Source organism: Patagioenas fasciata, chromosome 14 (assembly GCF_037038585.1).
Source record: "Patagioenas fasciata isolate bPatFas1 chromosome 14, bPatFas1.hap1, whole genome shotgun sequence".
Classification (NCBI taxonomy): domain Eukaryota; kingdom Metazoa; phylum Chordata; class Aves; order Columbiformes; family Columbidae; genus Patagioenas; species Patagioenas fasciata.
In genome coordinates, this window is record NC_092533.1 from 1,899,236 (window position 1) to 1,921,006 (window position 21,771).

The window sequence follows — 21,771 nt, forward strand, 5'->3', positions numbered from 1 at the left end:
ACTCAGACTCAAGGTGACCGCTGCACCCCCAGGATATCTGATGCTGGGAAGGAAGAATGTCTGCAGAGCCCTGTGGCAGAGATCTACCCCCATCCAGCGTGATGCACCCACAGCAGCTTGTGCTTTTACATGGGATGGGCACACTGGAAGGACTGAGGAGGGGGGGCTGCTCATCCCCGGATGGCGGGTACCACACGGCAGCCCCCGGCACAGTGGTCCCGCGTGGCTGCACCAGGCACAGCTCCAGCCGGGCGCTCATCTGGCGGCACCGTGACAGCGGGGACATCGGCAGCAGCCGGCTGCCAGCTGGGAAGGGGGGGGCCGTAATGATGGTCCATCTCAGCAAAGGTAGCAGAGCATGAAAGCAATTTCACACTTTATTAGACAATTCAGGTGCCGGCTGCACGAGCCTGGAGCGAGCGCTGCTGCTTGTGCCTTCATTCCTGCTCCTCCTGCTCTGTGGGACTCAGCCCTCCCTCGGGCCACGCAGCACCATGCTGACGATGGCTAGCGGCACGGCAAGGAGGGCCAGGGTGCGCTGCCAGGGCTGATTCTCATGGGCTACCCTGCTCCCACACAGGTGCCTGGGAACATCGCATCTGCAGGCTGGCTCTGCTGGGAGCCAGCTCAGCCTGGCACTGTGAATTCGAGCATCATTCCTGCAGACACAGCTGCACTCGGGCTGGCTGTGCCCCTCAGCCCAGGGCAGCCGCCCTGCCCCTGCTGGGTCCCCCCGCTCCCCTCCTCCCCTGCCCCCTGCAGCCCTGCTGCACCTATGGGGAGGGGATGAGCCCCAGTTTGGCAGCTGCACCTCACTGACACCTGTGTGCCCCAGCACACCCGGCAAAGACATTGACACCTTCACATGCAGCCACCATCCCCGCCATCCAGATGCCTCCATCTGGAGGTGTATTTTGGGGGTCCCCACCCTCCCCGCAGTCAATGCCACATCCCCAGGGACTGGTACAGCCCCCACACTGGGGAAGAGCAGAGTCTGAGCTGCTGCTATCCTGCTCTCCAGCTGTCCCTGCACCTTGGGGGTGCAGCTGCATGCTGTCAAACCCCACGGGTGGACGCTATCCAAATGCCTGCACGTCCAGGATATGAATCAGCCTGGACAGGAGTGCAGCAGCCGCTCCTGGACAACCCGAGCTGCCTGGCAGGCTGCTCCAGCAGCCAGGCTGTGCCGGTGCCAAACCCTCGCAGGTCGGCAGGCAGGTTGCAGGCAGTAGCGCCTGCCTGTCTCTGCTGCCACCATGCACATCAGCCCTGGCATGGCAAGACCCCAGCCTGGCACGCACTTCCCTCCCCCTTGCTCGGCTCTGCTCCTGCGGTCCCAAGCCATGGCACAGCGGCACCCGGCCGGGGCAATGCCTAACCTTGACCTGACCTGCCTGCTGCCCCCCGCTGTCCCCAGCCACAAGCATGTTCCACCGGGCTGGCCAAAGCATTCCTCCTGGGAGAGCCTGTCCTTGCTGGGCTATTTAAAGGCACACTTGTGCCCTTTATTCCCCCTCGTGTTTAGGCTGGAAGAGCCCCGTACCCTCTGGTGACTCTGATGAGGCACTTGCGGGCTCAGGGCAGCAGTGGGTGCAACAAGTTTGGGTGACATTATGGGAGTAGTGGGTGATGTTGGTGCCCCGTGTCCTGCAGCCAAGTACGAGGCCATGTCCTGAGGGGCAGGCAGGGTGCCGGTTCCAGTGCCGCTGGGCAGGGCTCTGGTGCTGACTGGCTCAGCACCATGTGGTACCTGACACCGGCAGTGTGTCCCCACTGAGCTGCCACCTCCTGCAGAGCACTGGTGTGTGGCTCACGCACATCTCCTGGTGGGCTGTGCATGGGCTGTTTCCACCTTGCTCCTCATGCCCTGACAAGTGCTGTTATTACAGATGGACATTTTATGGGTAGAGCAGGGACTCAGGAGAGGCAGCAGGGGTCTAGGACACTTGGCAACAACCTGGACCCCTCCATGCCGGCTGCAGACAGAACACAGAGCTCCTGTATCAAAGAGGAGCTGATACCAAGTCCTGTCCCAGGTCTCCTTCCAACTGGTAGATCAGGGCACAGGCAGCAGCAGTTTCTCAGTGCTCCTTGTCCTGCTGGCACCTTCCACCCTCCAAAGGGTCCTGGGCACCTGTGGGCTGTGGAGCGGGACCTGTGTGAGCTGCTGACTCCTGCGCTGGCGCGGGGCTGATTGCATCTGCGCCCCGCCGAGCTGGCAGGAAGGTGACCCCGGAGGGAAGTCCAACCTGATGTGATTTGATTAGGAATGGAAAAATCCTGAGGAGCCATTAGCAGCGAGCTGGAGTTGTGAGACCTGCTGCTGCGGGGCCAGGGCTGGGTGGGCAAACCTCAGAAACAACCCCTGCACAGCAGCCTCATCCCCCCGCCAGCTGCTTTCCCGTTCCCAGGAGCACATCAGGTTTTCCCAGGCTGGGAGCATCCCCAGGCAGTGTCTCCAGCTCCAGCACTGCTGTCCCATCCCAGGTTTTGCGTGGTTGACCATTTGCTTGGGGCTTTCAATGGCATCTGGGCAGGGGTACCAAGCCACCCCAGGTTCCCCACAGACAAAGCCCCAGGACCCTGGAGGTACAAAGGAGGCAGCTCTGCCCCAAACCAAGCACCTGGACCCATGTGTGGGGTGCACAGTGAAAGCAGAGCAGCGTCCGGCACAGCATCACAGCAAGCCATGGGGAAAGCGAGGCACAGAACAGTGACACCTCACGCAGTGGTGGGAGGCAGCGCTGCCTCCATCCCCAGACCAGGCCTTAGGTCAGAGACTGACCAACCCAGGTTGGTTCTTCCAAACCTCTTCCACAGAGCCTGTGCTTCTAGAGATCACACACTTGTCAAACCGCTAGAGGTGTGAGTCAGGGTGTCCCGTCCGCTGGCCCCAGTCCCGCACAGCACCAGCTGGGAGGGGAGCGGTGCCCAGCTCGCCTTTGGCACCACCAGCCCTGTCCCCTCGGGCTGTCCCCACGCCGGCCAAGGACACGCACACTCCAGCACAGCAGCGAGAGCCCTCGGCAGCCCGGCAGCGCCCCAAAACCTGTGCTTCCAGCGCTCCCAGCGCTCCCAGTGCCGCCGTCGAGGCGCGCCGGGCGGGGCGGCTCTGCCCCCTGGCGGCCGCGCTGTCACGGGCCCGCGCTATGGGGGGATGCCCACGGGGAGGGTGGATGCCCACGGGGAGGGTGGATGCCCACGGGGAGGGTGCGTGGGCAGCGAGATCCTATAATACATTATAATATAAGCGCAAGAGTCACACGAAATAGCATTGGTGGGTGCCCAGAGCGCTCCTCGTCACCAGGGCTCAAGGGGCCTCTCAAAGGGGTCTGTAGCATCAGCACCACGGTGCTGCGGGGAAAACTGAGGCCAGGAGCGCTCCTCCCATTGCTGCCGGCGTGGCTGGGCACCTGCTGGCATTGCCATGCCCTTCGGCAGGAGGTGAGGGCTGTGCTGCCAAAGGGATGGCAATAGTACAACAGCGTGGACACCCAGGCAGGCATGACAACCCAGTGAGGAGAAGGCAGCCGTGTCCCTGGGGCTGCTCTGCCTCCATCTCTGCACTCAAATCAGTGATTTCCCTGAGAGCTGCCTCCCAAGAGCCCCAGATCGTAGAATCACAGAATTATTTTGGTTGGAAGAGACCCTCAGGACCACAGTGTCCAGCCACAAACCTAACATACTCCATGCCTGGCTGAAGACACCCTCTGCAGCGCTGCACTCTTTGCAGCTTGGTCCTGACCGACCTGGGGACAATGCTGTCTCATGATCCCTAGGGACACTTTTGTCACTGACATGGATTCCAGCAAATACCTGGAAAACTGCAGGCACCTGCCCTCACTCCCTCATCCTCCTTTCCTTCAAACAACCACATACGGGACACAGCACCCTCATGCCTATGCAGCTAAACGTGCCTCCTGACTGCCATCCCTCGCACGCACGTTCCCTGGGCCATATTCTGCTACCTGTTTCCCATTGCCTCCCCAGCCCAGGGACACCATGTGTGCCCCCTCCAGCATCTTCTGTGGTGCATCCTTGGTCGCCACGCAGACAGCTCTCATCGGATGAAGCCTGTACTCTTGGGTGCTCCTGGCTGTGCTCACACAGGCAAGCTCCAGCCCATGGGCTCCTGCACAGGGACGGTCACCAGGTAGCTGGAGGGCACGTAGCCCCTCTGGCCGTTCACCTCCACCAGGCTCCATTCTTTGCTCCCCTTCTTGTCGTGAGGCTCCAGCACCACCACGGGCTGCCCTGCCTGCAGGCTCACCTCCCGCGGACTCCGGGCTGCGAAGGAGAAGCCAGCGACCACCTGCAAAAGGCAAGGGAGGGAGGGATGAAGCCCTTGCTGGATGTGAGAGTCAAAGGGGAAGGACATACATGGCAGGGTAGGACCTAGAGGGGACACGGAGGTTGTATCCAAGAGGGCAGCACAGTACTGCCATCAATGCAGGGACACTGGGGACCCCACCAAGCACAGTTCTCTTGTTCTGTGCACCCCAGGTCCCAGCAAGGCAGACACCAGCCTCACAGACACTCAGTAGGGGCTGTGACAGTCCCCTGCTAGGCACATGGCTACACATGTATGACCCCATGTGCACTGGAAAAGCAGGTCTGCCTTCCCTCCCACAAGCTGGACACACGGGGACTAGAATGGAGCTCATGGGGTTGCTAGGAATTGCCCTGAGGAGCGTCTCCCACTCTCACCTGGAAAGCTGGGCTGAAGGTGGCCACCTGGGGCCTGGGAGCTTCAGGTACCGCATATGAATGTCGCCTTCTCTCTGTGCTGCTCTCCGGGGCTGGCATCTGCATCCCAGGCTGCTGGCTTTGTACGGGGCAATAGGGCTGGAGTTTGCTAGCAGGCACAAACCCTCGGGGACCTGGAGGACATGCACACACACAGGTCGTGGGGCACCACTGCCTGGCACATGTAGGACTGGTTAGAGGAGAGAGGAATAACAACGTGGCTGTTGCCTGGCATGGCACAGCAGCAATGTTTGAACTGGTCCATCACTAGGGAATACTCAGCAGCAAAACCTCCCAAAAAGGGGGTTTAAGACATTTCAGTGTGGATGGGATTCTCCTTTCCCAGCCATGATGAGCCACGAGTGCTCCCTCATGGACAAACCTCAACTCTACAGCTAATGGCTATGGGTGCAGCTGCCAAAGCAGAGGGGGTTTGGGCTGAGCAAACCATGGAAGGGAGGACCCAGGAGGCGAGGGCTCACTGTTCATCCAGGATGAGGAGTGGTTCGGGTTTGTTTTCTGACCCTGGTGCCAAGGAGGGGAGAGACGCTCACAGTACCTCCAGCATCCACCAGCCATCTGCTCGTGTTCCCCTTAGTGTCCACGCTCTGCAGCAGAGCTACAATCTGTCCCCTTTGCAAGGTCAGGTCCAAGTCTTTGCTGCCGCTGATGTTGCTCGTCACTTGGTAGAGTTTGTCTGGGCCATGCTTGCTCACAAGGGAAAGGACCTTCCGCTCCTCAGCAGGGTTCAGGGGCTGGTGGGGAGCAAGAGACACAGGAGCAGTCGATGAGACAGTCAGGACAATGAGCCCCTCCATGTACATGTGCTCTCCTTCCTCCAGGATCACATCCCAATGAGAGGTTAGAGGAGAAACTTCCTCACATTATCTGCTCTACTTCACGGTTTGGAGACCAGTGTCCAGACCCAGAAGAGCTGAGACTGTTTCACCCCTGGTTATTCCCAGCCAGCTGCTGCCAGGGGCTTTGGGGAAATACTGCGGCAATCCCCTGTGCCAGCTTCCCTCACAAAGGAACGTTCTGCTCTGAGAAGCCACAGACTGACCTCTTCATCCAGCTGGCCTGAGACACCCCCTCCCCAGCTCATACCTGTGTCACAGGGCTCGGCGTCACCGTCTCAAACGTCTGGCAGAAGCTACGGAGCTGAGTGCTGGACTGCTGCAAGGTATCGTCCACCATCTTCCAGAAACTGGGCAGAGGAACATGGCCATGAGGCAGCTGTGAAGACAGATGAACCTTTAGCGATGAGGTCTGTTCTCTTCCTTCCTCACCTCTTTTCTTCCTGCTCCTTTTCTTTTGACCCTACCCATGGCTCTTCCCCTCCCCAGGCCCATCTCTGATCTCAGGATCTAAGATGTGGTTCCCTTTGGCAAGAAGAGCTGCTGCTCTCTGGCTTTGAGCCGCCTGCCTTGGGCAGGGCAGCCAGACGTGGGGCACTTGGGCAGTGCCCAGCCCACTGCAGCAGCCTCTGTGTTCCACTGTCCTGCCCCAAGCCCACCATCCCACCCAACCGAAACGAGACAGGTGGATGTAGTGCTGGGATAGATGTCCGCAGCATAGGCATCCCAGGCTGAGCAAGGGGAATCCACCATCATGCCTGGGTGTGTACAAGAGGAGGCCTCCACATGGCTGAATCTTGTTCCCGTCTTGGTCATGGGTCAGGCCAGGGCTGTGTTCCACCCCCGGGCTCTGGACTGGCCTGACCCACCATGTTTGCAAACATCAGGCTCAGAATGTGCTGTGCAGTGAGAAATCCTGGGAGATATCTCCCGGTGGATGGAGGTTTGAGGGATGCTCATTCCTCAAGCCAGGAGCTGTCTTTCTCCTCCTTGCCTTCCCAGCACAGAGCCAGCGTTAACACTGATCTCTCAGCCACCACATCAATAAATTATCAGTGGTGTCCTCAAAGAGAGAGCAGAAATGCTCCCGGCAGTGAAAACAACAAGATTTGGCTTTATCCAGCCAAAAGGGAGGAGAGATCACTCACAGATTCTAGACAGAGAGCTGTGTGGCTGCAAGGGTGGGCTTGGACTACAGCAAACCTTCAGTGCCCTGATATCTGAGTGATGTCCCAAGCCTGAAAAGGCTCTCCACATGCACCGGTTTGGGCACACATGCCATGGGGTCCCTCTCACCTGCTCCAGCTCCTTTTCTGCCCGGTGCAGGACCTGCGCAGCCAAGTCTCGTTGCAGGGCACTGAGGGAGCACAGGATCTGCCCCAGGAGCTGCAGAGCCACCTGGTTGAACTTTGGGAGCTCGGCCACCAGCAGGGCGTTAATGGCGAGGTAGGTGTTCATGGCTGCCTCCTCATCATATGTCACGCTGCCTGTCTCACTCTTCCGCTCCTGGATCTCCTCGTAGTCCAAGAGCTTGTCCAGGCGCTTCTTGACCAGCTGCTGTGGCCCCACCAGCATGTCTGAGAGGCTGCAGAGGGGCTGCCAGACCAGCCTGTCCAGCCGCCGCTTCTGTGGGGTGAGAGAACCCAGATCTCCATGTGAGCCCCCCAGACAGAGCCAGAAGTCTGCACGGGGCACTGTCTTACCCAAGAGAAAAGGCTTGGGGACCTGTTGAAGAGCTTGTGTGGAGTGGGGAACATCTCGGGCATCCTTCCCTGAAGGCACATGGGATGCCAACCAAAGCAAACCCCTATAGAGAGCAGTCATGCGTGCCACGATTCGAAACTTGTGCTCCTTGAAAATGATTAGGTAGGACCCTCATGTGCAGGGTCCCATGGGCTGCAGTGACTGTCCCATGCAGACTGTACTGTCTTGGTTTGATGGAGACCCTCAGCCTTGGGTCTGCATGGTTATCCCATGTAGCTACCCTCCCTCCCTGTGCTGGCACTCCCTGGGGATACCGGCATCCAGGTGTGGGGTTCAGGCTGCCCTGTCACAATCCTCACTGCTTGGCAAACCTCCTTGACTGTGTTCACAGTGGCAGCCGCCACCCAAGAGAGAATCCTGGAGAACCAAACAAAGGTGGTGGAAGGAGACAGATGGGGGGCTCTTGGGCTCCCAGTGGTGAGTAGGGATGTCTGCACAGTGTGAGTGGGATGGGCTGAGGTTGGTAGCAAACATCTTGTGTGAGTCAAATGAAGAGTATGTCTGGTTTCCCCCATCCTTTGCTCTGCAGTAGCTTGCATAGCTGGCCATGAACATGCCAGGGCCCTGAAGGCACGAGTAGTCTTTAATGGCCCAAACGAGCCTCACCTGGAGCCTCTGCCCACACTCATTTAAGGGAGTTCAGCTGCTGTCTGAGCATTGCTGTGGGTGAGCTGGTTTCTGCCTTTGTCTTCTGGGTGGATCTTGGTAGCTTAGCTCATGGGCAGACCCCTCAGGGGAAACTGCAGTTCACCTCCAGCCCAGGAGCTTGTTCTTCACCTCGTGTGCCTGGGACTACTGATGGACCCTGTTACCTGTCCCTTCACGCCCCAGGGACTGTGTCTGTTGGTGAGGATGCTGCCTGCCCTGGGGTCCTGGCAGCTCTTGGCTGCCCTGCCTTGGAGCCAGCCCCACTGTACCCTGGCAGAAGGTGTGAGAGCAACGCTTGGCTGTGGCCCTGAAGAAGATACACAAGGAAGAAGCACTCACAAACTCTGGGAAAACGGTGCAATGGAGGTGTTCTGCTAAGTGGCAGTACTGCTGGGCAGGTCCCTCGTCGATCTGCAGATCACGCTTGTGTGGGGCGGACAACAGGAATGCCTGAAAGGGAGAAAGGCATCAGACCTGACCTGCGGAAGCTGCCCAACACTAACTAACCCATCAGGAACCTATCCCTGTGTTCCTAAGGACGTACCAGTGTCCCAGCCTGAGTGTTCTCTGCTGGTAGCCCAGTGGGACTAATGCTCTGGGCTACGCTTGTCTGCAAGTCAGGGAGCTCACTGAGGTGTTAACAAACCTCCCCCTTGTGCAGGGGTCATGCAGCAGCTTTCAAAAGCATTCCTGCCCCAGCTTGATGTTGCCTGGTGCTCTGACTTGGGTTTTGTTCTCTAGTAGCTACGTGGGGTTTCTTGTATTTGTGTGCAAAATCTTCCCCCCATCGCCTCTGCATGGAGAGTGAGACTGGTGGGAAAGGAAAGCAGCTAGGGATGGTTTGGGTGAAGACCTCCTGTTTTGAGAGGCTTTGCTCTAACATTCACTCCACGAGCAGCAGCCTCCTTCTATCTAGAGGCAGATTTTTGACCCACAGGCTCTAGGTCCAAGAAGGGAGCACTGAGCTCCCAGAGCCCCAGCCTGCTGCTGGTGCCAAGGGCAGCCCGGCCCCTGCTCCTCCTGGGCTTGGTTTCCGCCATCAGTCCTGGAGCAGCAGCAGATTCTGTGTGATGCTCATCAACCATGGATTCCATGGGCCCCTCTGAGTGACCTGATCTCTGTCCTAAATCCTGCTTTTTTGCCTGTGGTCAAATTTAGGAGACCTCTGCTTTGTAGTCCTCCTCGTCACAGCAGGGGCTGGAGATGGAAATATAAAAGGGAAAAGGGGTTGACCCTTTGAGCAGAAGGTGGCAGCTCTGAGACCTGTGTGCTCTTCCTCAAGCCTACAGGGGCTCTTACACAAGCAGAGGTGGCTCTGATGATCTTGTATGCACCGAGATTTGCGTCTCCTTGTGGTGGGGCCACTGGTACAGACAAGCACAAGAGGGAACTCCCAGCCAGCACGAAGAGAGGCCAGGCCATCCCTGCCCTATGAGGATGTGTCTTCAACAGCTCCTCAGGATGTTTTTGAGAAGCTTGTAGAGGGAGGGAGCCAGGGCATGTGTGCAGCCCCACCTTCCCCACCAGCAGCTCCTCTGCAGCCAAGCCCCAGCATGACTCCCAGTCACCGCTGATTATCTGGGCTGCCCAGCCTATTTGCAAGTGCTGGGTGTCCTGGCTGCAGCCGAGAAGCTGGCATATGGAGATGCAGCTCACCAAGGTGCAGTGCCAGGTGGGTACCCAGGAGCACCCACTGTCCCAAGGACCGGTCATACCCTGTTCCCACTCATGATGCCGTAATCTCACACAGACTGCCATCCTTATGTGTTCTATTCTAATTCTATCCGACCCACTCTTCGGGCTACAGGGAGCCTTTCTGTCCCCTTGTACTCCTTTCCAATCCTATACGGGGAGCTCTTGTCAATATCTTCATGACAGGGTCTTTCCAGACCTTGAATTGCTGCTTTCTGAACCCTCTGACATTTCCTGAGACTTTCCTGACAGCACAGTGTCTGGAGAATTCAAGTTTTGCCATTGCTCATACTTTCATTTCCCTCCGATGCCCCAAGGGATTTCCATGAGACAATCACAGCCCATACTCAGCTGGGTCATCTCAGAAGGGAAGTGTCTTGTTTTCCTGATTTGGAAACACTTCTGCCTTATACTTGTTATGCAAGTATTCCCAGACTGAACAACACTTAGCCCTCTCAGCTATTTAGTGCCTTGAAATAATGATCACTTTAAGGACTGATTAATCTCAAATGACACCCAGCTCAGACTGTGTCAATGAAGCTTTGACTTTGTTCTAAACTCTGCTGGCCCTGAGTAATCCTTGGATATTGTGCAAGCTCCTGGCACAACATATTTAGCCGAGGGATGCAAGTCACTCAATATCCCCAGCTGACACTGGTTTTCATAGGGCTTGCGAGTATTCTGCAGCCCCAAGAAACAGGTCCTGAGGCCTGGAGGGGGGAAACCCCCTGCAACTTTACCTCTAAATGGCCCAGGTAGGATGCCACGTTATCCTTCAGCATGGCCACGCTGGACACCACACACTGGAACTTCTCCTCCAGGTCGTCGTACTCTCTGTCCTCTGTCTGCAAGGCAAGGGGCAGCTTATCCCCAGCACGGGGGGGCAGGCGCTGCCTTGGGCAGGGCTGATGCCCCTCACTGGGTGCTAATGCAAAAATCAGCCAGGCCCCTGCCTCAAGCTCACAGTTCTGGGACAGGCTGGGGGGACCCTGAGAGGCTCCAGGAATCTGAAAAGGACCAAGATCTAAGGTGCTTGGGATGCCTGCAGGTCTTTTGTGTCACTGGGGTGCCTGAGGATCCTGGGAATCCCTTGGGGGTCAAAGCACTCCCCTGAGGTGTTCTGAGGCAGGGAGTGAGGTGTGTACCTGCATCCCTCCCACCCCGCTGGTCCTTGGGTTGGGGACTGGGAGCCACCCTCAAGCTGCTCAAAAATGGGACTGTGGCTCCTGTGACAGCCGGGGCCACTGGGTGTCAGCATTGGCCACCTCAGCTCTGCTCACCCCATCGCACTGGCAAGGTGTCTTGGGAGGCAGTGGAAAGCCCCAGAAATGGCCCAAGGAGAGGTGGTAGGGTGCAGGCTGCCCACCTTGGCCACGATGCCGGCCTCGTGCATGAAGAGCCGGCTCAGCCGCGTGGTCTTCTTGGCGATGGAGTGTGTGTTGAGGCGGGCAAGGCGGTCCCGCAGCGTCAGGTGCTCGGCCCTGTTGTATTTGGTTGCTGGCTCAGGTGGGGGCACACAGGGTGGGAGGAAAAAAGATCAGAAGAGGAAACTTCAGGGCAGCATCCTCAGCAGCCTGAGCAGCACTGAGGTCTGGAGCTGACAAGTTGTGATTAACAGGATAAGCACAACCCACATCAAAGACGGGCAGCCCCAGGGGAAAGTACTGCGAAAACCAAAATGAAAAGCGAGCTCCCGTTTGTGGGGAGCCTGGTTTCTCCTATCCCAAGGGCAGGACTGTTCCTCCCCGGTTCCAGGAATGCAGACAGGCTGGTTTTGTGCTCAGCCCCCCATGCCGCCCTGTTCCTGCAGCCTTTGGGTCTTGCCCAGAGTGGCAATTGCAGGACCAGAGCAGTGCCGGCAGCTGCCTGCACCAGGCTGCGGCTCCACCAGGCGGGACGGGTGGAGGGCAGGAGAGCTTTGAACTGATTTAAGTGGGAATTAGCGCAACACCAAGAGGAGATGACTGGGGTCAGGATGGGGCTTCTCAGATGTGGTGTCCCTGCCTGCACCGTGTCCCCTGCCCGCGCCATGCACTCTGCCCACTCACCTACTTCTCTGCGCCGTTTGTACTCGTTGATGTTGGCGTTGACCTGGGCCATGGCGCGGACGGCTGCCTGCAGGGCCGGGTAGGCGCTGGCGCTGGGGGGGGTGTTCTCCAGGATCTTCCCCAGCAGCAGCGGGTATTTGGTGACTCTCTGCACCGGCATCACCAGGAAGAAGCTGAGGTCCGATGCACCCGTGTGAGGCCTGGTGGAGATGAGGATTGCAGAGGTCAGAGCGGAGGGCTGCCCTGCTGCTCCCCCAGCTTCTGTGCGAGCATTCTGGGGAGAAAGCAGCGCCTCGCCAGCTGCAGCGGAGCATTGCTGCCTCGGACCCACACTAAGCTGTGCCAAGCAGCTGTGCGGGGTTTCTGGCTGCGATCCCCCGCTCCCTGCCAGCTGCAGGGCCACCCCCCCAGAGCGCTGGCAGGGGGAGGCTGTCCTCACCAGCCCCGAAGGCAGTGCCAGCCCCAGGCAGGCGCCTTGCTGCCCAGAACAGTGCTGTGCTTGTCCCGTTTGGAGGGACGAGATCAGTGCTTGTTCTGGGGGCACGGGGCAGGGAGGGTGTGGGTAAAGCACAGGCAGGACTCCCCCTCTGCTCTCACGCAAGGCACTGCTTCCCCAGGCTCTGACAGTGTTTGTGATCCCCGTGGTAGTTCAGGATGGGTTCGGCAGGTCCCCCAGGGCCAGCCCATTTCTCTGGTCAAGCTGGAGAACATGCGCCCTCCATGAGCACAGCCTTGTGGGCTGGGGAGCAGGCAGGAGCTGTGGGTGCCACTGCATCCCTTGTTTTGGGGTCCACCATAAAAGACCACCAACCTGTAGTGCCACTTTGGTAAGTGGTCCCAACGATATAGGACAGGCTGCCAGGGGCTATACCAGGCAATATCACAAGGGTGATGGCTATGACATTACACTCCACCTGGTGGCATGGACCTGCACAGGCAGCTTGTCCAGAGAGGAGAAAGGAGAGGCCAGTAGGTAAAACAGGGAGAGAGAGTTGGTGGCCTCAGCAGCAGGTACCTACACTGTTGCATTCAGGGTCTCCAAGATCTCCTCCTGCAGCCTGGGGTCTTTGCGGTAGCTCTCCACCAGCAGCAGGGCATGCTCGTAGCTGGCGCAGTAGATCTTGTAGACGGTCTCCATCTCCTCCTTGAATTCCTGGAACAGAGCACCTGGGGAAGGAGAGCCAGGCTGGAAAGGATGGTCCTTTCCTATGGCCTCAGGGAAAGCCAGAGGTTTCTCCCCAGCCTGGAAGGTTCAAGCTGTCAGAGCAGAGCCAGCCAAATGTGCTCAGCACCCCGGGCATCTCCGCTAAGCTGAGCCTGATGCTGCCCCCCTCACTTTCTGCCTTACCCCTCTGGGTGGCTGTGGGCAGTGATGTGTGGGCAGCAGCGCTTCCCGCAGCCCAGGGGGTGCAGGAGGTGCCAGGGCAGGGGGGCTGGGGGCTGCACCCAAGCACAGCACCAGGCAGTGGCACTGCCAGCACCAGCAAAGGCAGCGGTGGGCGCGGGTCAGCTCTCGGTGCTGCAGCACTTACTGATGCAGAGCAGCTGCTCGTCCTCCTGGGTGGCCGTGGCCTCTAGACCCTTCAGGAACCGTTTGGAGACATGGAGGATGTCGTCAGTGTTAGAGAAGAGTCCTTCCAGGTCAAGATCGGGCAGCTGAAGGGAACAAAGATGCCCCAGGGTAAGCCAGATACATCAGACAAGTGGATCATGTGGTCTGGATGCATTCCCCCTCCTGAGCATTTGTGTCCTTCCAGCTGCCCATGTGACACCCAAGGAGTTGGAGCGATGCTCTGTTTCAGGGGGCACGGAGGATGCTGAGACCTGGCTGTGCTCCTGTGCAGGGCAATGAGGCCTTTTTGTGCTGCAGGTGCAGGTTTAAAGCTGTAGGATGGCTGTACTGGGTCAGACCCAACGTCCATCCAACCCAAGACCTTGGATGATTATGGGAGACCAGGAAGGTGGAAGGTGAACATGTGCTGACCTCCCTGTGGTGATCTGGACACCTCACATCTCAACAGATTCACCCTATGATCCTCAGCCCCTGGGTGGGGGGCACATACCCCCTCTCACCTGCTTCTTCTGGAGGTGTGCCCGGATGTCCGACACGCAGAGCTGGATGTTGTGGACGTAGCTGGCCTCCGTGGTGATGAGCTCCTCCACAGCCAGCCGCTGGCTCAGCTCCATCTTGTCGCAGGGCATCACATCGTCGTAGATCTCCTCTGCAGTCTCGGCTGCATCCTCAGCACCAGGCTCTGCCCCGCCGGCGCTCGCCATCTCCGTGTGACACTCTGCAGGCGGTGGCAGGGGTTAGGGACAGGCTGTGGCAAGGGCAGCCCTGGGACTGGTGCTCAACCCAGCTCCATGGCCATGTTCCACCATGTGCTGGGGGTGGCCCACAGCACATCCCCAGGGACACTCCAGCCATCTGAATTTACAAACAAGGCATAGATGACACTCCAAAGCCATAAAGTGCTGCAAGCCAGGAGCGGGCTGGCAGCGGAAGGCAGACACCCATTTGTGGCAGGTAGGGACTTGACAAACACACGTGCTTAAAGTCCAGAGATCATGGGGAGATCCAGGGTGCAGGCGAGGGGAGCCCAGCTGCAGGCAGGGGCCCGGCAGCACTGGGACTGCACGGAGGCTGCTCCCTGAGGGCACAGCAGGGTTTGCTGCCACCGCTCCGTGCTGCCAGGGCTGGCTGTTCCCTCCCTGCCTTGGCTGTCAGTGCCTGGCACGTTGCCTCGTGTTCAAGAGTCCTATTCAAAGTACAAAGACTGTTGTTTTTTTTTTGCAGTGTGTGAACAAGAGGCATTTCTGTGGCAGGGAAAGCTGGTTTAAAAGTAACAGTGATAGGGGAGAGAAGTGGGCAAAGCTGCAGGTGTCTCTGTCAGAGGCACTTGCAACGCCTGGTGTGCAAAGCCTGTGCCCTGCCTAGCACAGCCCGCTCCCCTCTTCTCTCCACCTGTGGAGACCATGAAAAATTGGAGCTGATTCATGCAGTTTCCTTCTCGGGGAACAGCATCTGCTCTGACTGATGCTGAGAAGGATGCTGATCCGTGCCATTTGCTTCTCATGGAACATCATCTGCTCTAACTGATGCTGAGGAGGATGGAGCAGCTCCCAAAGCATCACAGATAGTGCTCAGTCCCAGGCAGAGGCCTTGAGAGAGAGATGGGGCACAGCCCACGCCAGCGCAGTGCACAGCTCGGCCAAATCCAGAGCCTGGCCAGGGCAAAGGAATGCTGCCAGGCAGCCTGCCCGCGGAGCCTGCAGAGGAGGTGACGAGCAATGGCAGAGCGGAGGTGGCTTGGCAGGATAAAAGTGAGATGGCACAAGCAGTAGCACAGGGACGGCAGTTCTGCATCTGCCCTCCACTGCCCGCCGAGCCAGTGCCACCCTCTGTGCCTGACCATCAGCTGGACCGTGACACGTCAGGCGCTGCAGCCCTGGGCACCTGCAGTGAGAGCAGGGACAGTGGCTGACAGGACAGCCTGAGCCTCCACTGGGGGAGGGTCCAGCTAACAAGCAGGTGATGCGGTTGTGAGCACCAGGCAGGGTGAGTGTCCCCGCCTGGCACATGCCCACTGCTGCACTGGTGGAGAACTGGGCTTGGCACAGCAAGCAAATGCCTGTGAGGAGGTATGGGACCTCTGCCTGCCTTGCAGGGGCACGTTACCCTGCCAGCTGTCATCCCTGCCCTCTGTGAATTTGGCTCCTACCCCTGCCTGTGGCATGGCATTGGCTGCTACAGGACATGGGGAGTAGAGGACACTTTCCTGCACCCCCTTGGGTGCTTCTGAAGTGTCCAGGTAGAAGGATGCCCACCAAGGGCTGTTGGACAAGCTCAGCATCCTCTGCCTGGAGCGAAAGCAAAATCCTTGCTCAGAGGAAGGGTTGCAGCGGAGGCAGGTGGAGAGCTGCGATCTGAGACAGCCCCTGAGCCCTGGAGAGATGCCCTGCAGCTTGGGGGTATGCAGGCACTGAGGAGTCACTGGTCCCCGTGCCAGCATCCCCCAGAGCATGCAGCTGCTTTGGGGCATTGTCCCCAAGCTGGGGAAACCTTTTTGTGCCCAGTCCACCCCCCACCTCCTGAAATACCAGAGGAACAAGGGAACTGTGCAAAACCGAAAAGAAGCATTTCTGGTCAGCGCTGGAGTGGGTTTCACTTCCCAGCTGTCCTCTCGGGCAGCTGCCTGCCTTCGACATGTCATTGCTGCCTCGGTGACTCTCAGCATCCCTGTCTGTAAGGCAGCGTCCCCAACCCCGCACTCAGAGACCCGCAGGCAGGGGATGCCGTGGGGTCCCTGGCATGCTGCGGCAGCGCCGGCTCCAGGTCCCCAGGGCCCCCCCTGCACCCCGAGGGACAGGCTCTGGTACAGCCGTTTTGCCACCCCCTTGCTCCTCACGCTGCTCCGGCCCCGCCGCCACCTCCACGCCCCGAAGCAGCTCCCCGAGCCCCGGCTCTTACCTGCGGAGGAGGCAGCGGCTGGCGCCGGGGAGCCGCGTCCGGCTGCGGTCGCTCTCCCTCAGCCTGCGGGGAGTTAATGATCAACCCGCAGCGCCGCAGCCGGGGTGGCACGGCCGGCGTGGGCAGGACAGGCCGGCCCACGGCACGTGCTGGAGGCACCCACGCACCTGCTGCCGCTCAGCTCGGGCCCCGCCATCCCGCCCGCCGCGGGGCTCGGTGGCGGGGCCGCAGCGCTCGGTGGCGGGGTGGCGGTGGCGGGGCCGCAGCGCTCGGTGGCGGGGCCGCGGCGGCGGCGCCGGTCAGATGAGCAGCGCCGCGCTCCCTGCGCACGCCCGGCCGCGGCGGGGGCGGGCAGGCGGCCCGGGCAGGCAGCCGGGCTGGCAGCGGGTGCGCGCCGCCTCCGCCGCCGAACCTGCCGGGAGGCAGCGGCGAACAGCGCCGGCAGTGCGGCTGCAGCGGAGGCGGCGGCGCGGAGGGGGGGTCTCATCTGCAAAAGCAGCTGGTCCCCAGGCGCCGTACCTGGCTCTGTATTAGCCCCTGGCATCGCAGCCGCAGTCCTCCCCCCTTTTCTCCTTGTCCACCCTCAAACCGCGGGACAGCGCAGCCCCCTGGCGTCCTGGGAGCCTGCGCCGGACAGCAGCTCCGGGTGGGGAGCAGGGGATGCACCAGTGCGCTCCAGTTGTAAATAAACAGGGACAAGTTATCTATGTCTTTTTATGGCCTTGCTACAGCTCCAGCGTGTTGCTGCGTCAGCATTAGCTAGGGGAGCCCGGCTGGTGCCCTGGCGCTCCCACAGCCCATCCATGGCTGCAGAGGCTTCCCCCCGCACTGTCCTGCAGGCACATGCCCCTCAGCTCTGCAATCGCTCCCCAGCTGCTGAGCTACGGAAAAGGGTTCAGAGCAAACAGAAACAAAAATATATTGCATAACTGAGGAAGTGGTTGCACGAATTTGGCCATTGGGAACTAGTGGCTATTTGGTGTGAAGTTGTTTTTTTTTGCTCATGAGGTGTTTGCATCCTCATAAATAAGCTATTGAGAAGAGAGAGGCTGATGTGCTGCCAGCTCCCGCAGCTGGGAGCTGGTCCCCAGACTGGCTGCAGGGAGGACGTGGTGACATCTGTTTTTTTCCAGGCTGAACCAACATGTCCAAAAAGTGTCACATTAAAAATGACCGAGTCTCTGGTGACTCATGCAGGTCATAGGTGGCACCTGTGTCCAGAGCCAAACCTCCCCGTGGGCCAGGACAAACACTGGATGGATAAGCTGGGCAGCAACGTGGCAGGAGGAGCCAGGGATGGGAAGAGGTAGAAGCACTAACACCCAGGCAGGTCTGTAGGGGAGAAGCCAACATACAGCAGTGTCCCCTGGCTGGCTGGGTGGCCAGGGTAAAGCCACCCCATGAGAATGGTTCCCAGGTTGGCCCACACCATACAGGTTTAGGGACAGACCCACAAATGGCTGTGCAGAGAGAGCTTTACCTGGCTGTGGCCCTGAGGACACAGATGTCCTTTCTCACTTGCAGGGGGCAGCAGGGATTCAGTGCTCGCCTGGGCGCTTTCTGAAGTGGCCAGGTGGCCTTTGGGCTGCCATCACAGGGGTGTCAGGAGGTCCCCATCTCCATCCTTGGACAGGCGCTCTTACTGCTGCATCCAACAAAGCCATCACCCCTTGAGATTCATCACCACCGCTTTGCTCCTATCAGCATCCCGTGGCTGATCACACCAGTCCTGTGGCTGCTGAGGGAGTCCCAGCAGGGTGGCACTCCCCTCTTGGACAGTGTCCTTGCCCCACCAGGGCCAGCACAGTGGGGCGGCATCCGTGGCCACCTGCTCCACCCTGGCCAGCTCACGCTGTGGGTGTTTCCTAGGGCTTATTTCCCATTCCAGCCTGTTTTTTCAGGTGCAGGTTAACCTGGCTCCAGTGAGTTCCTTGCAGGATGGCCTCACCGTTGAGCGCTGCGGAGAGCAGCCGATGCCTTCTTCCCCCTGTGCAAGCGTTTTCTTTCCTGCCATGCCACCAGCCCCATGCTCCTCCTGTCCAGCCCCAGGGCTGCTGCGGCTCTACTTGGCTTGCCCAGATGGCTCAGGGATGGGGAGCAGTGTCACAGCACTGTCACCACTCTGGGGCTTCTCAGGGAGGTGTGAGAGCAAGCTGGCTGCCCTGGCCCAGCTCTAGTTACAAAGGAAAAGCAAATAGGCGCCGTCTGGTCAAGCACAATTGTTTGTGTTCCAGGGTGAGGTGTTGTGCTCAGGTTGAGCCAAACTAAAGGGTCCCAGCACAGTGGGCTGTCCCCTGGCACCCCTGGCATCAGTGGTAGTGTAGCTTCATGGGCAGCCAGTGCTCCCACCCTGCCAATGCAAAACCTGGCAGCGTGTGAGACCACACATGGGACCGCACATGGGACCACACATGGGACCACACATGGGACCACACATGGGGCCCTGCAGCCTCTGTGGAGGGTGGCAGGGTGGCAGGACTGCCTTATGCCACAGAGCCAGGTTTGTGCAACCTCATCTACAAACTGTTTTTACGGGATGCTTCTCATAGAGCAAGGGTGAGCCACCTCCACGGCACCACCCAGCCACAGCAGGGGTGCTCTGCCAGCTCTTTTCTGGCAGTGTTTAAGAAAACAACAACCCCAAGCTGCTGGTGGGATGAGGTGCCCGTGTGACACTCCTTGTGTGATGACCACAGGCCCCGTCTGGAAGCTGAAGGAACACCTGCATGATGGTGCTGGGCTCCAGCTCAAAATAGGCATTGCAGTAAAAGCATCAGGAAGAGGGAGGCAGGTTTGCAGGGAGGGAGGCTGCCGGCAGGAACACAGCGTGTATGCAGCCATTGGGGGAGAAGGTACCATCTTGGCCAAGAAGGTGGTTATTGCCCCCGCTTCATCTCATCCTTAATTCCTGATGGCTCCTGGAAAGCCTTTTGCTGTTGACAGGGTTTTTCCCAGCCATTCAAAGCGTTAAAGCTCAGACTGTTCAGATGAAACCTAAAGCCATCAGGGGGCTCTCTGGGAACACACCAGATAAGCTTTGAGTTGGACAGGGCTTGCTCAGAAAACAAACGCAACTTCCAGCCATGGAAAGGACGACGGTGCAGGCTCTGCCTAATAACAGCAGGCGGGGGTTCCTCTCCAAGCAGCAGGTTTGCACAGGAAAGTTACATTTCCGCTGTTTAATTTTTTCCATTATTACTGTTCTTAAGATTTCTTTCCTGTCTTGAAAGGACTTTGTTACCACATGCCGCTATCAGCCATTCATGGTGGAAATGAAAACACGGGGAAAAAAACAGCGGCTGGAGAATGTGCTTGCAGGTGTGCCCTAATCGCAAAACTTCCTCCCACACCGCAGGCCCAGGAGTGGACTTTGCCTCCAACACCATCACTTGTGCAGGCTGCGCAAAGCAGAGGGGCGCAAGCTAAGGTCCTGGGAAAAGGAGGAAAAAGCCCAGGAAATGAAAGGTCTTCATTCTGCTGAGCTGGCCATCAGGAAAACCACCTCCTGAAAAAAACACACATTTAGTTGCTTTCTTCTTCCCTTCCCAGCTGACATAACCTGTGCTTGAATGACCTGTGGGAGGGAAGGAGTAGCTGCTTGGGGTAATCCCATCCACCTACTTGGCCAGGGCTGCGCTGGGGTCCTGCTCCTGAGCAGGTAGAAATTGTGTGAGCTCCAGCGGTCTGGAAGGAGTCGCAGGCTCCAGCCTCATGGCTGGGGGGCACTGCCTGCACCACGAGGCAGAGCACAGCCTAAAAATAAGCAGATAGAATTTGATCCAAGTGGAATAAATTAACAGTCAGACTTTTTTTTTTTTCCTAAGAGGATTATTTATGGGCCTGAGGCAGATCTGCTTGTGGAGGAGGCTTCAGCCCCCCTCAGCCTCTGAGGCTACAGCAGCTCAGGTCTCCTGTATCCACATTTTAGTGCTTGAAGCACCGTGTCCACCAGCCTCTGTGGTCCTTCCCTCTCCGCACCAAGTCCCTGCTGCCTCGCATTACTTGTCTTACCCCACGATCTCCATCTCTCTCCCAGGGCTGGTGACTTGGGGCCTTTCACCCATCTGTCCCATGTCCCTGTTATCAGCTGGGCCAGCTGATGGTGAGGACAGCTCGAGAAGAAAGCCAGACACCGGTTTGAGGGCACTGAGTGCTGAGGTATCTGCTTTTCTGCCCAGCCAACAGTGCCTGCTCTCCTGGGACCAGAGCCTGCTGTCACCTCCTGCCCAACCAGCCAAGCAGTACTGATATTTTATCTTTTCTTCCTCCCATTCATGCAAGGATGCTGGTGGCTGCTTTTCTTGCTGGTGAAGGATAACAGTTTCCTGCAGAGCACAGATACTCACTTAGCAAAGAGGTTGTTTTGTAAGGGCTGTGATCTGCAAGCTCTCCCGTCCCTGCCCATCAAGGACATGGATGCCAGGCCCTTCCTGGGGACTGATGCCTCCAGACCTGTGAGCAGGATTTAGTCCCTGTCCCTGCCCTGGAAAGCCATGGCCAAGCAGCATGCAGAGGTGTGTGTGGTCCATGCGCATGTGAGCAGGGCTGCCAGGAATGGACGGGGGTGTCTGTAGGACCTCGCAGCTCTGGGAGGAGGGATGAATGTCTCCAAGGGAGCCCAGCCCCAGCTGGGGCCACTGACACCCCATCCCACAGCAGTGCCAGGAACAGTGCTATGCCCAGAGCATCCCACAGGGCACGTGTGCTGTTGCATCTAGCACCTTCTGCCTGGAGCGAGAAGGTAATGAGACATGAGACAGGTAAAGAAGCGTTTAGAAAATTCTGGTGGTTTCTGCTGATTAGTCATTGTCACTGATCAAACCAACATCTTCTCCCTGCCTGGCTTTGCACAGCTTCTGCTCCAGCCGAGTCATCGCAGCCGCCCACCCGCAGAGCCGGAGCTCCACGCGACCACTGCCTCTTCTCAGCAGCACCCCACACTTTTACCCCAGGCCACCCACGTACCCAGGCACCCCGGCACCCCACCCTGGGTGCAGTTGCTCTCCTGTGCAAGGTGAGGGCGCGAGAAGATAAGCAGCGGTGCATCCCCTCGAGATTCACCTCCTTTCGGTGCAGGTGCCCCCAGACTCCCATCAGCACCTGCTCCTCCAGGCAAATTCCTGCAAGAGCGGTTGTTCCGGAGTCACCGCAATAGCTGCTGTGTGCGTGGGAGATGTTGCAGGAGCTGACTTCTCTTGTTCAAAACAAAGAGTGGGAGGGAGGAAAGAGCAGCCCTTTGAAGCTGCCAAGCCCTTCTCTGTGCAAGCTCTCCACCTCTTGTTCCATTGATGCAACTGGGAGTGCCGGGGCTTGTGTCTCCACCACAGGCAAGCCTAAAAGCTGCCCCTTGAGAGGGATCATCCTGGGCTTGTTTCACTGCTGATGGCAGAAACCCAGCCCATGAATCTCAGCTGATGTGCTGTATCTCACAGCACAGAAAGGACACCTGAAGCAAAGACCTTGCAGTAGGCCACCAGCTCCATGCACTGCCAGCAAGGAGGGCAGGGGTGGGCAGCCTTCGAGCTTTGTGCAATGGGCTGGGGGA

The 21,771-nt window shown here is 58.6% G+C and overlaps 1 protein-coding gene across 1 annotated transcript; it reads right to left on the reverse strand.

Annotated features, from left to right (window-relative positions):
* Positions 1-349: 349 nt before the first annotated feature.
* Positions 350-16,449, reverse strand: ARHGEF37 (Rho guanine nucleotide exchange factor 37). Its single transcript, XM_065849406.2, has 13 exons — positions 16,227-16,449; positions 13,829-14,046; positions 13,288-13,411; positions 12,775-12,922; positions 11,756-11,955; positions 11,074-11,204; positions 10,448-10,552; positions 8,355-8,465; positions 6,900-7,229; positions 5,854-5,982; positions 5,306-5,501; positions 4,708-4,880; positions 350-4,312 (listed from the first exon to the last, which is right to left on the reverse strand). Exons 2-13 carry the CDS (start codon positions 14,030-14,032, stop codon positions 4,103-4,105), a joined length of 2,061 nt encoding a protein of 686 aa, XP_065705478.1. The 5' UTR covers positions 14,033-14,046; positions 16,227-16,449; the 3' UTR covers positions 350-4,102.
* Between the last annotated feature and the right edge of the window lie 5,322 nt (positions 16,450-21,771).

What these genes read in the sequence shown, in the direction of transcription:
- ARHGEF37 (XM_065849406.2), bottom strand. Translation starts at nt 14,032, where the DNA reads ATGGCGAGCGCCGGCGGGGCAGAGCCTGGTGCTGAGGATGCAGCCGAG. An exon ending in CACACCTCCAGAAGAAGCAG is followed by an intron (nt 13,412 to 13,828) that starts GTGAGAGGGGGT and finishes TGTTCCCTTCAG; the next exon opens with CTGCCCGATCTTGACCTGGA. An exon ending in CCTACCTGGGCCATTTAGAG is followed by an intron (nt 8,466 to 10,447) that starts GTAAAGTTGCAG and finishes TCTCCCTTTCAG; the next exon opens with GCATTCCTGTTGTCCGCCCC.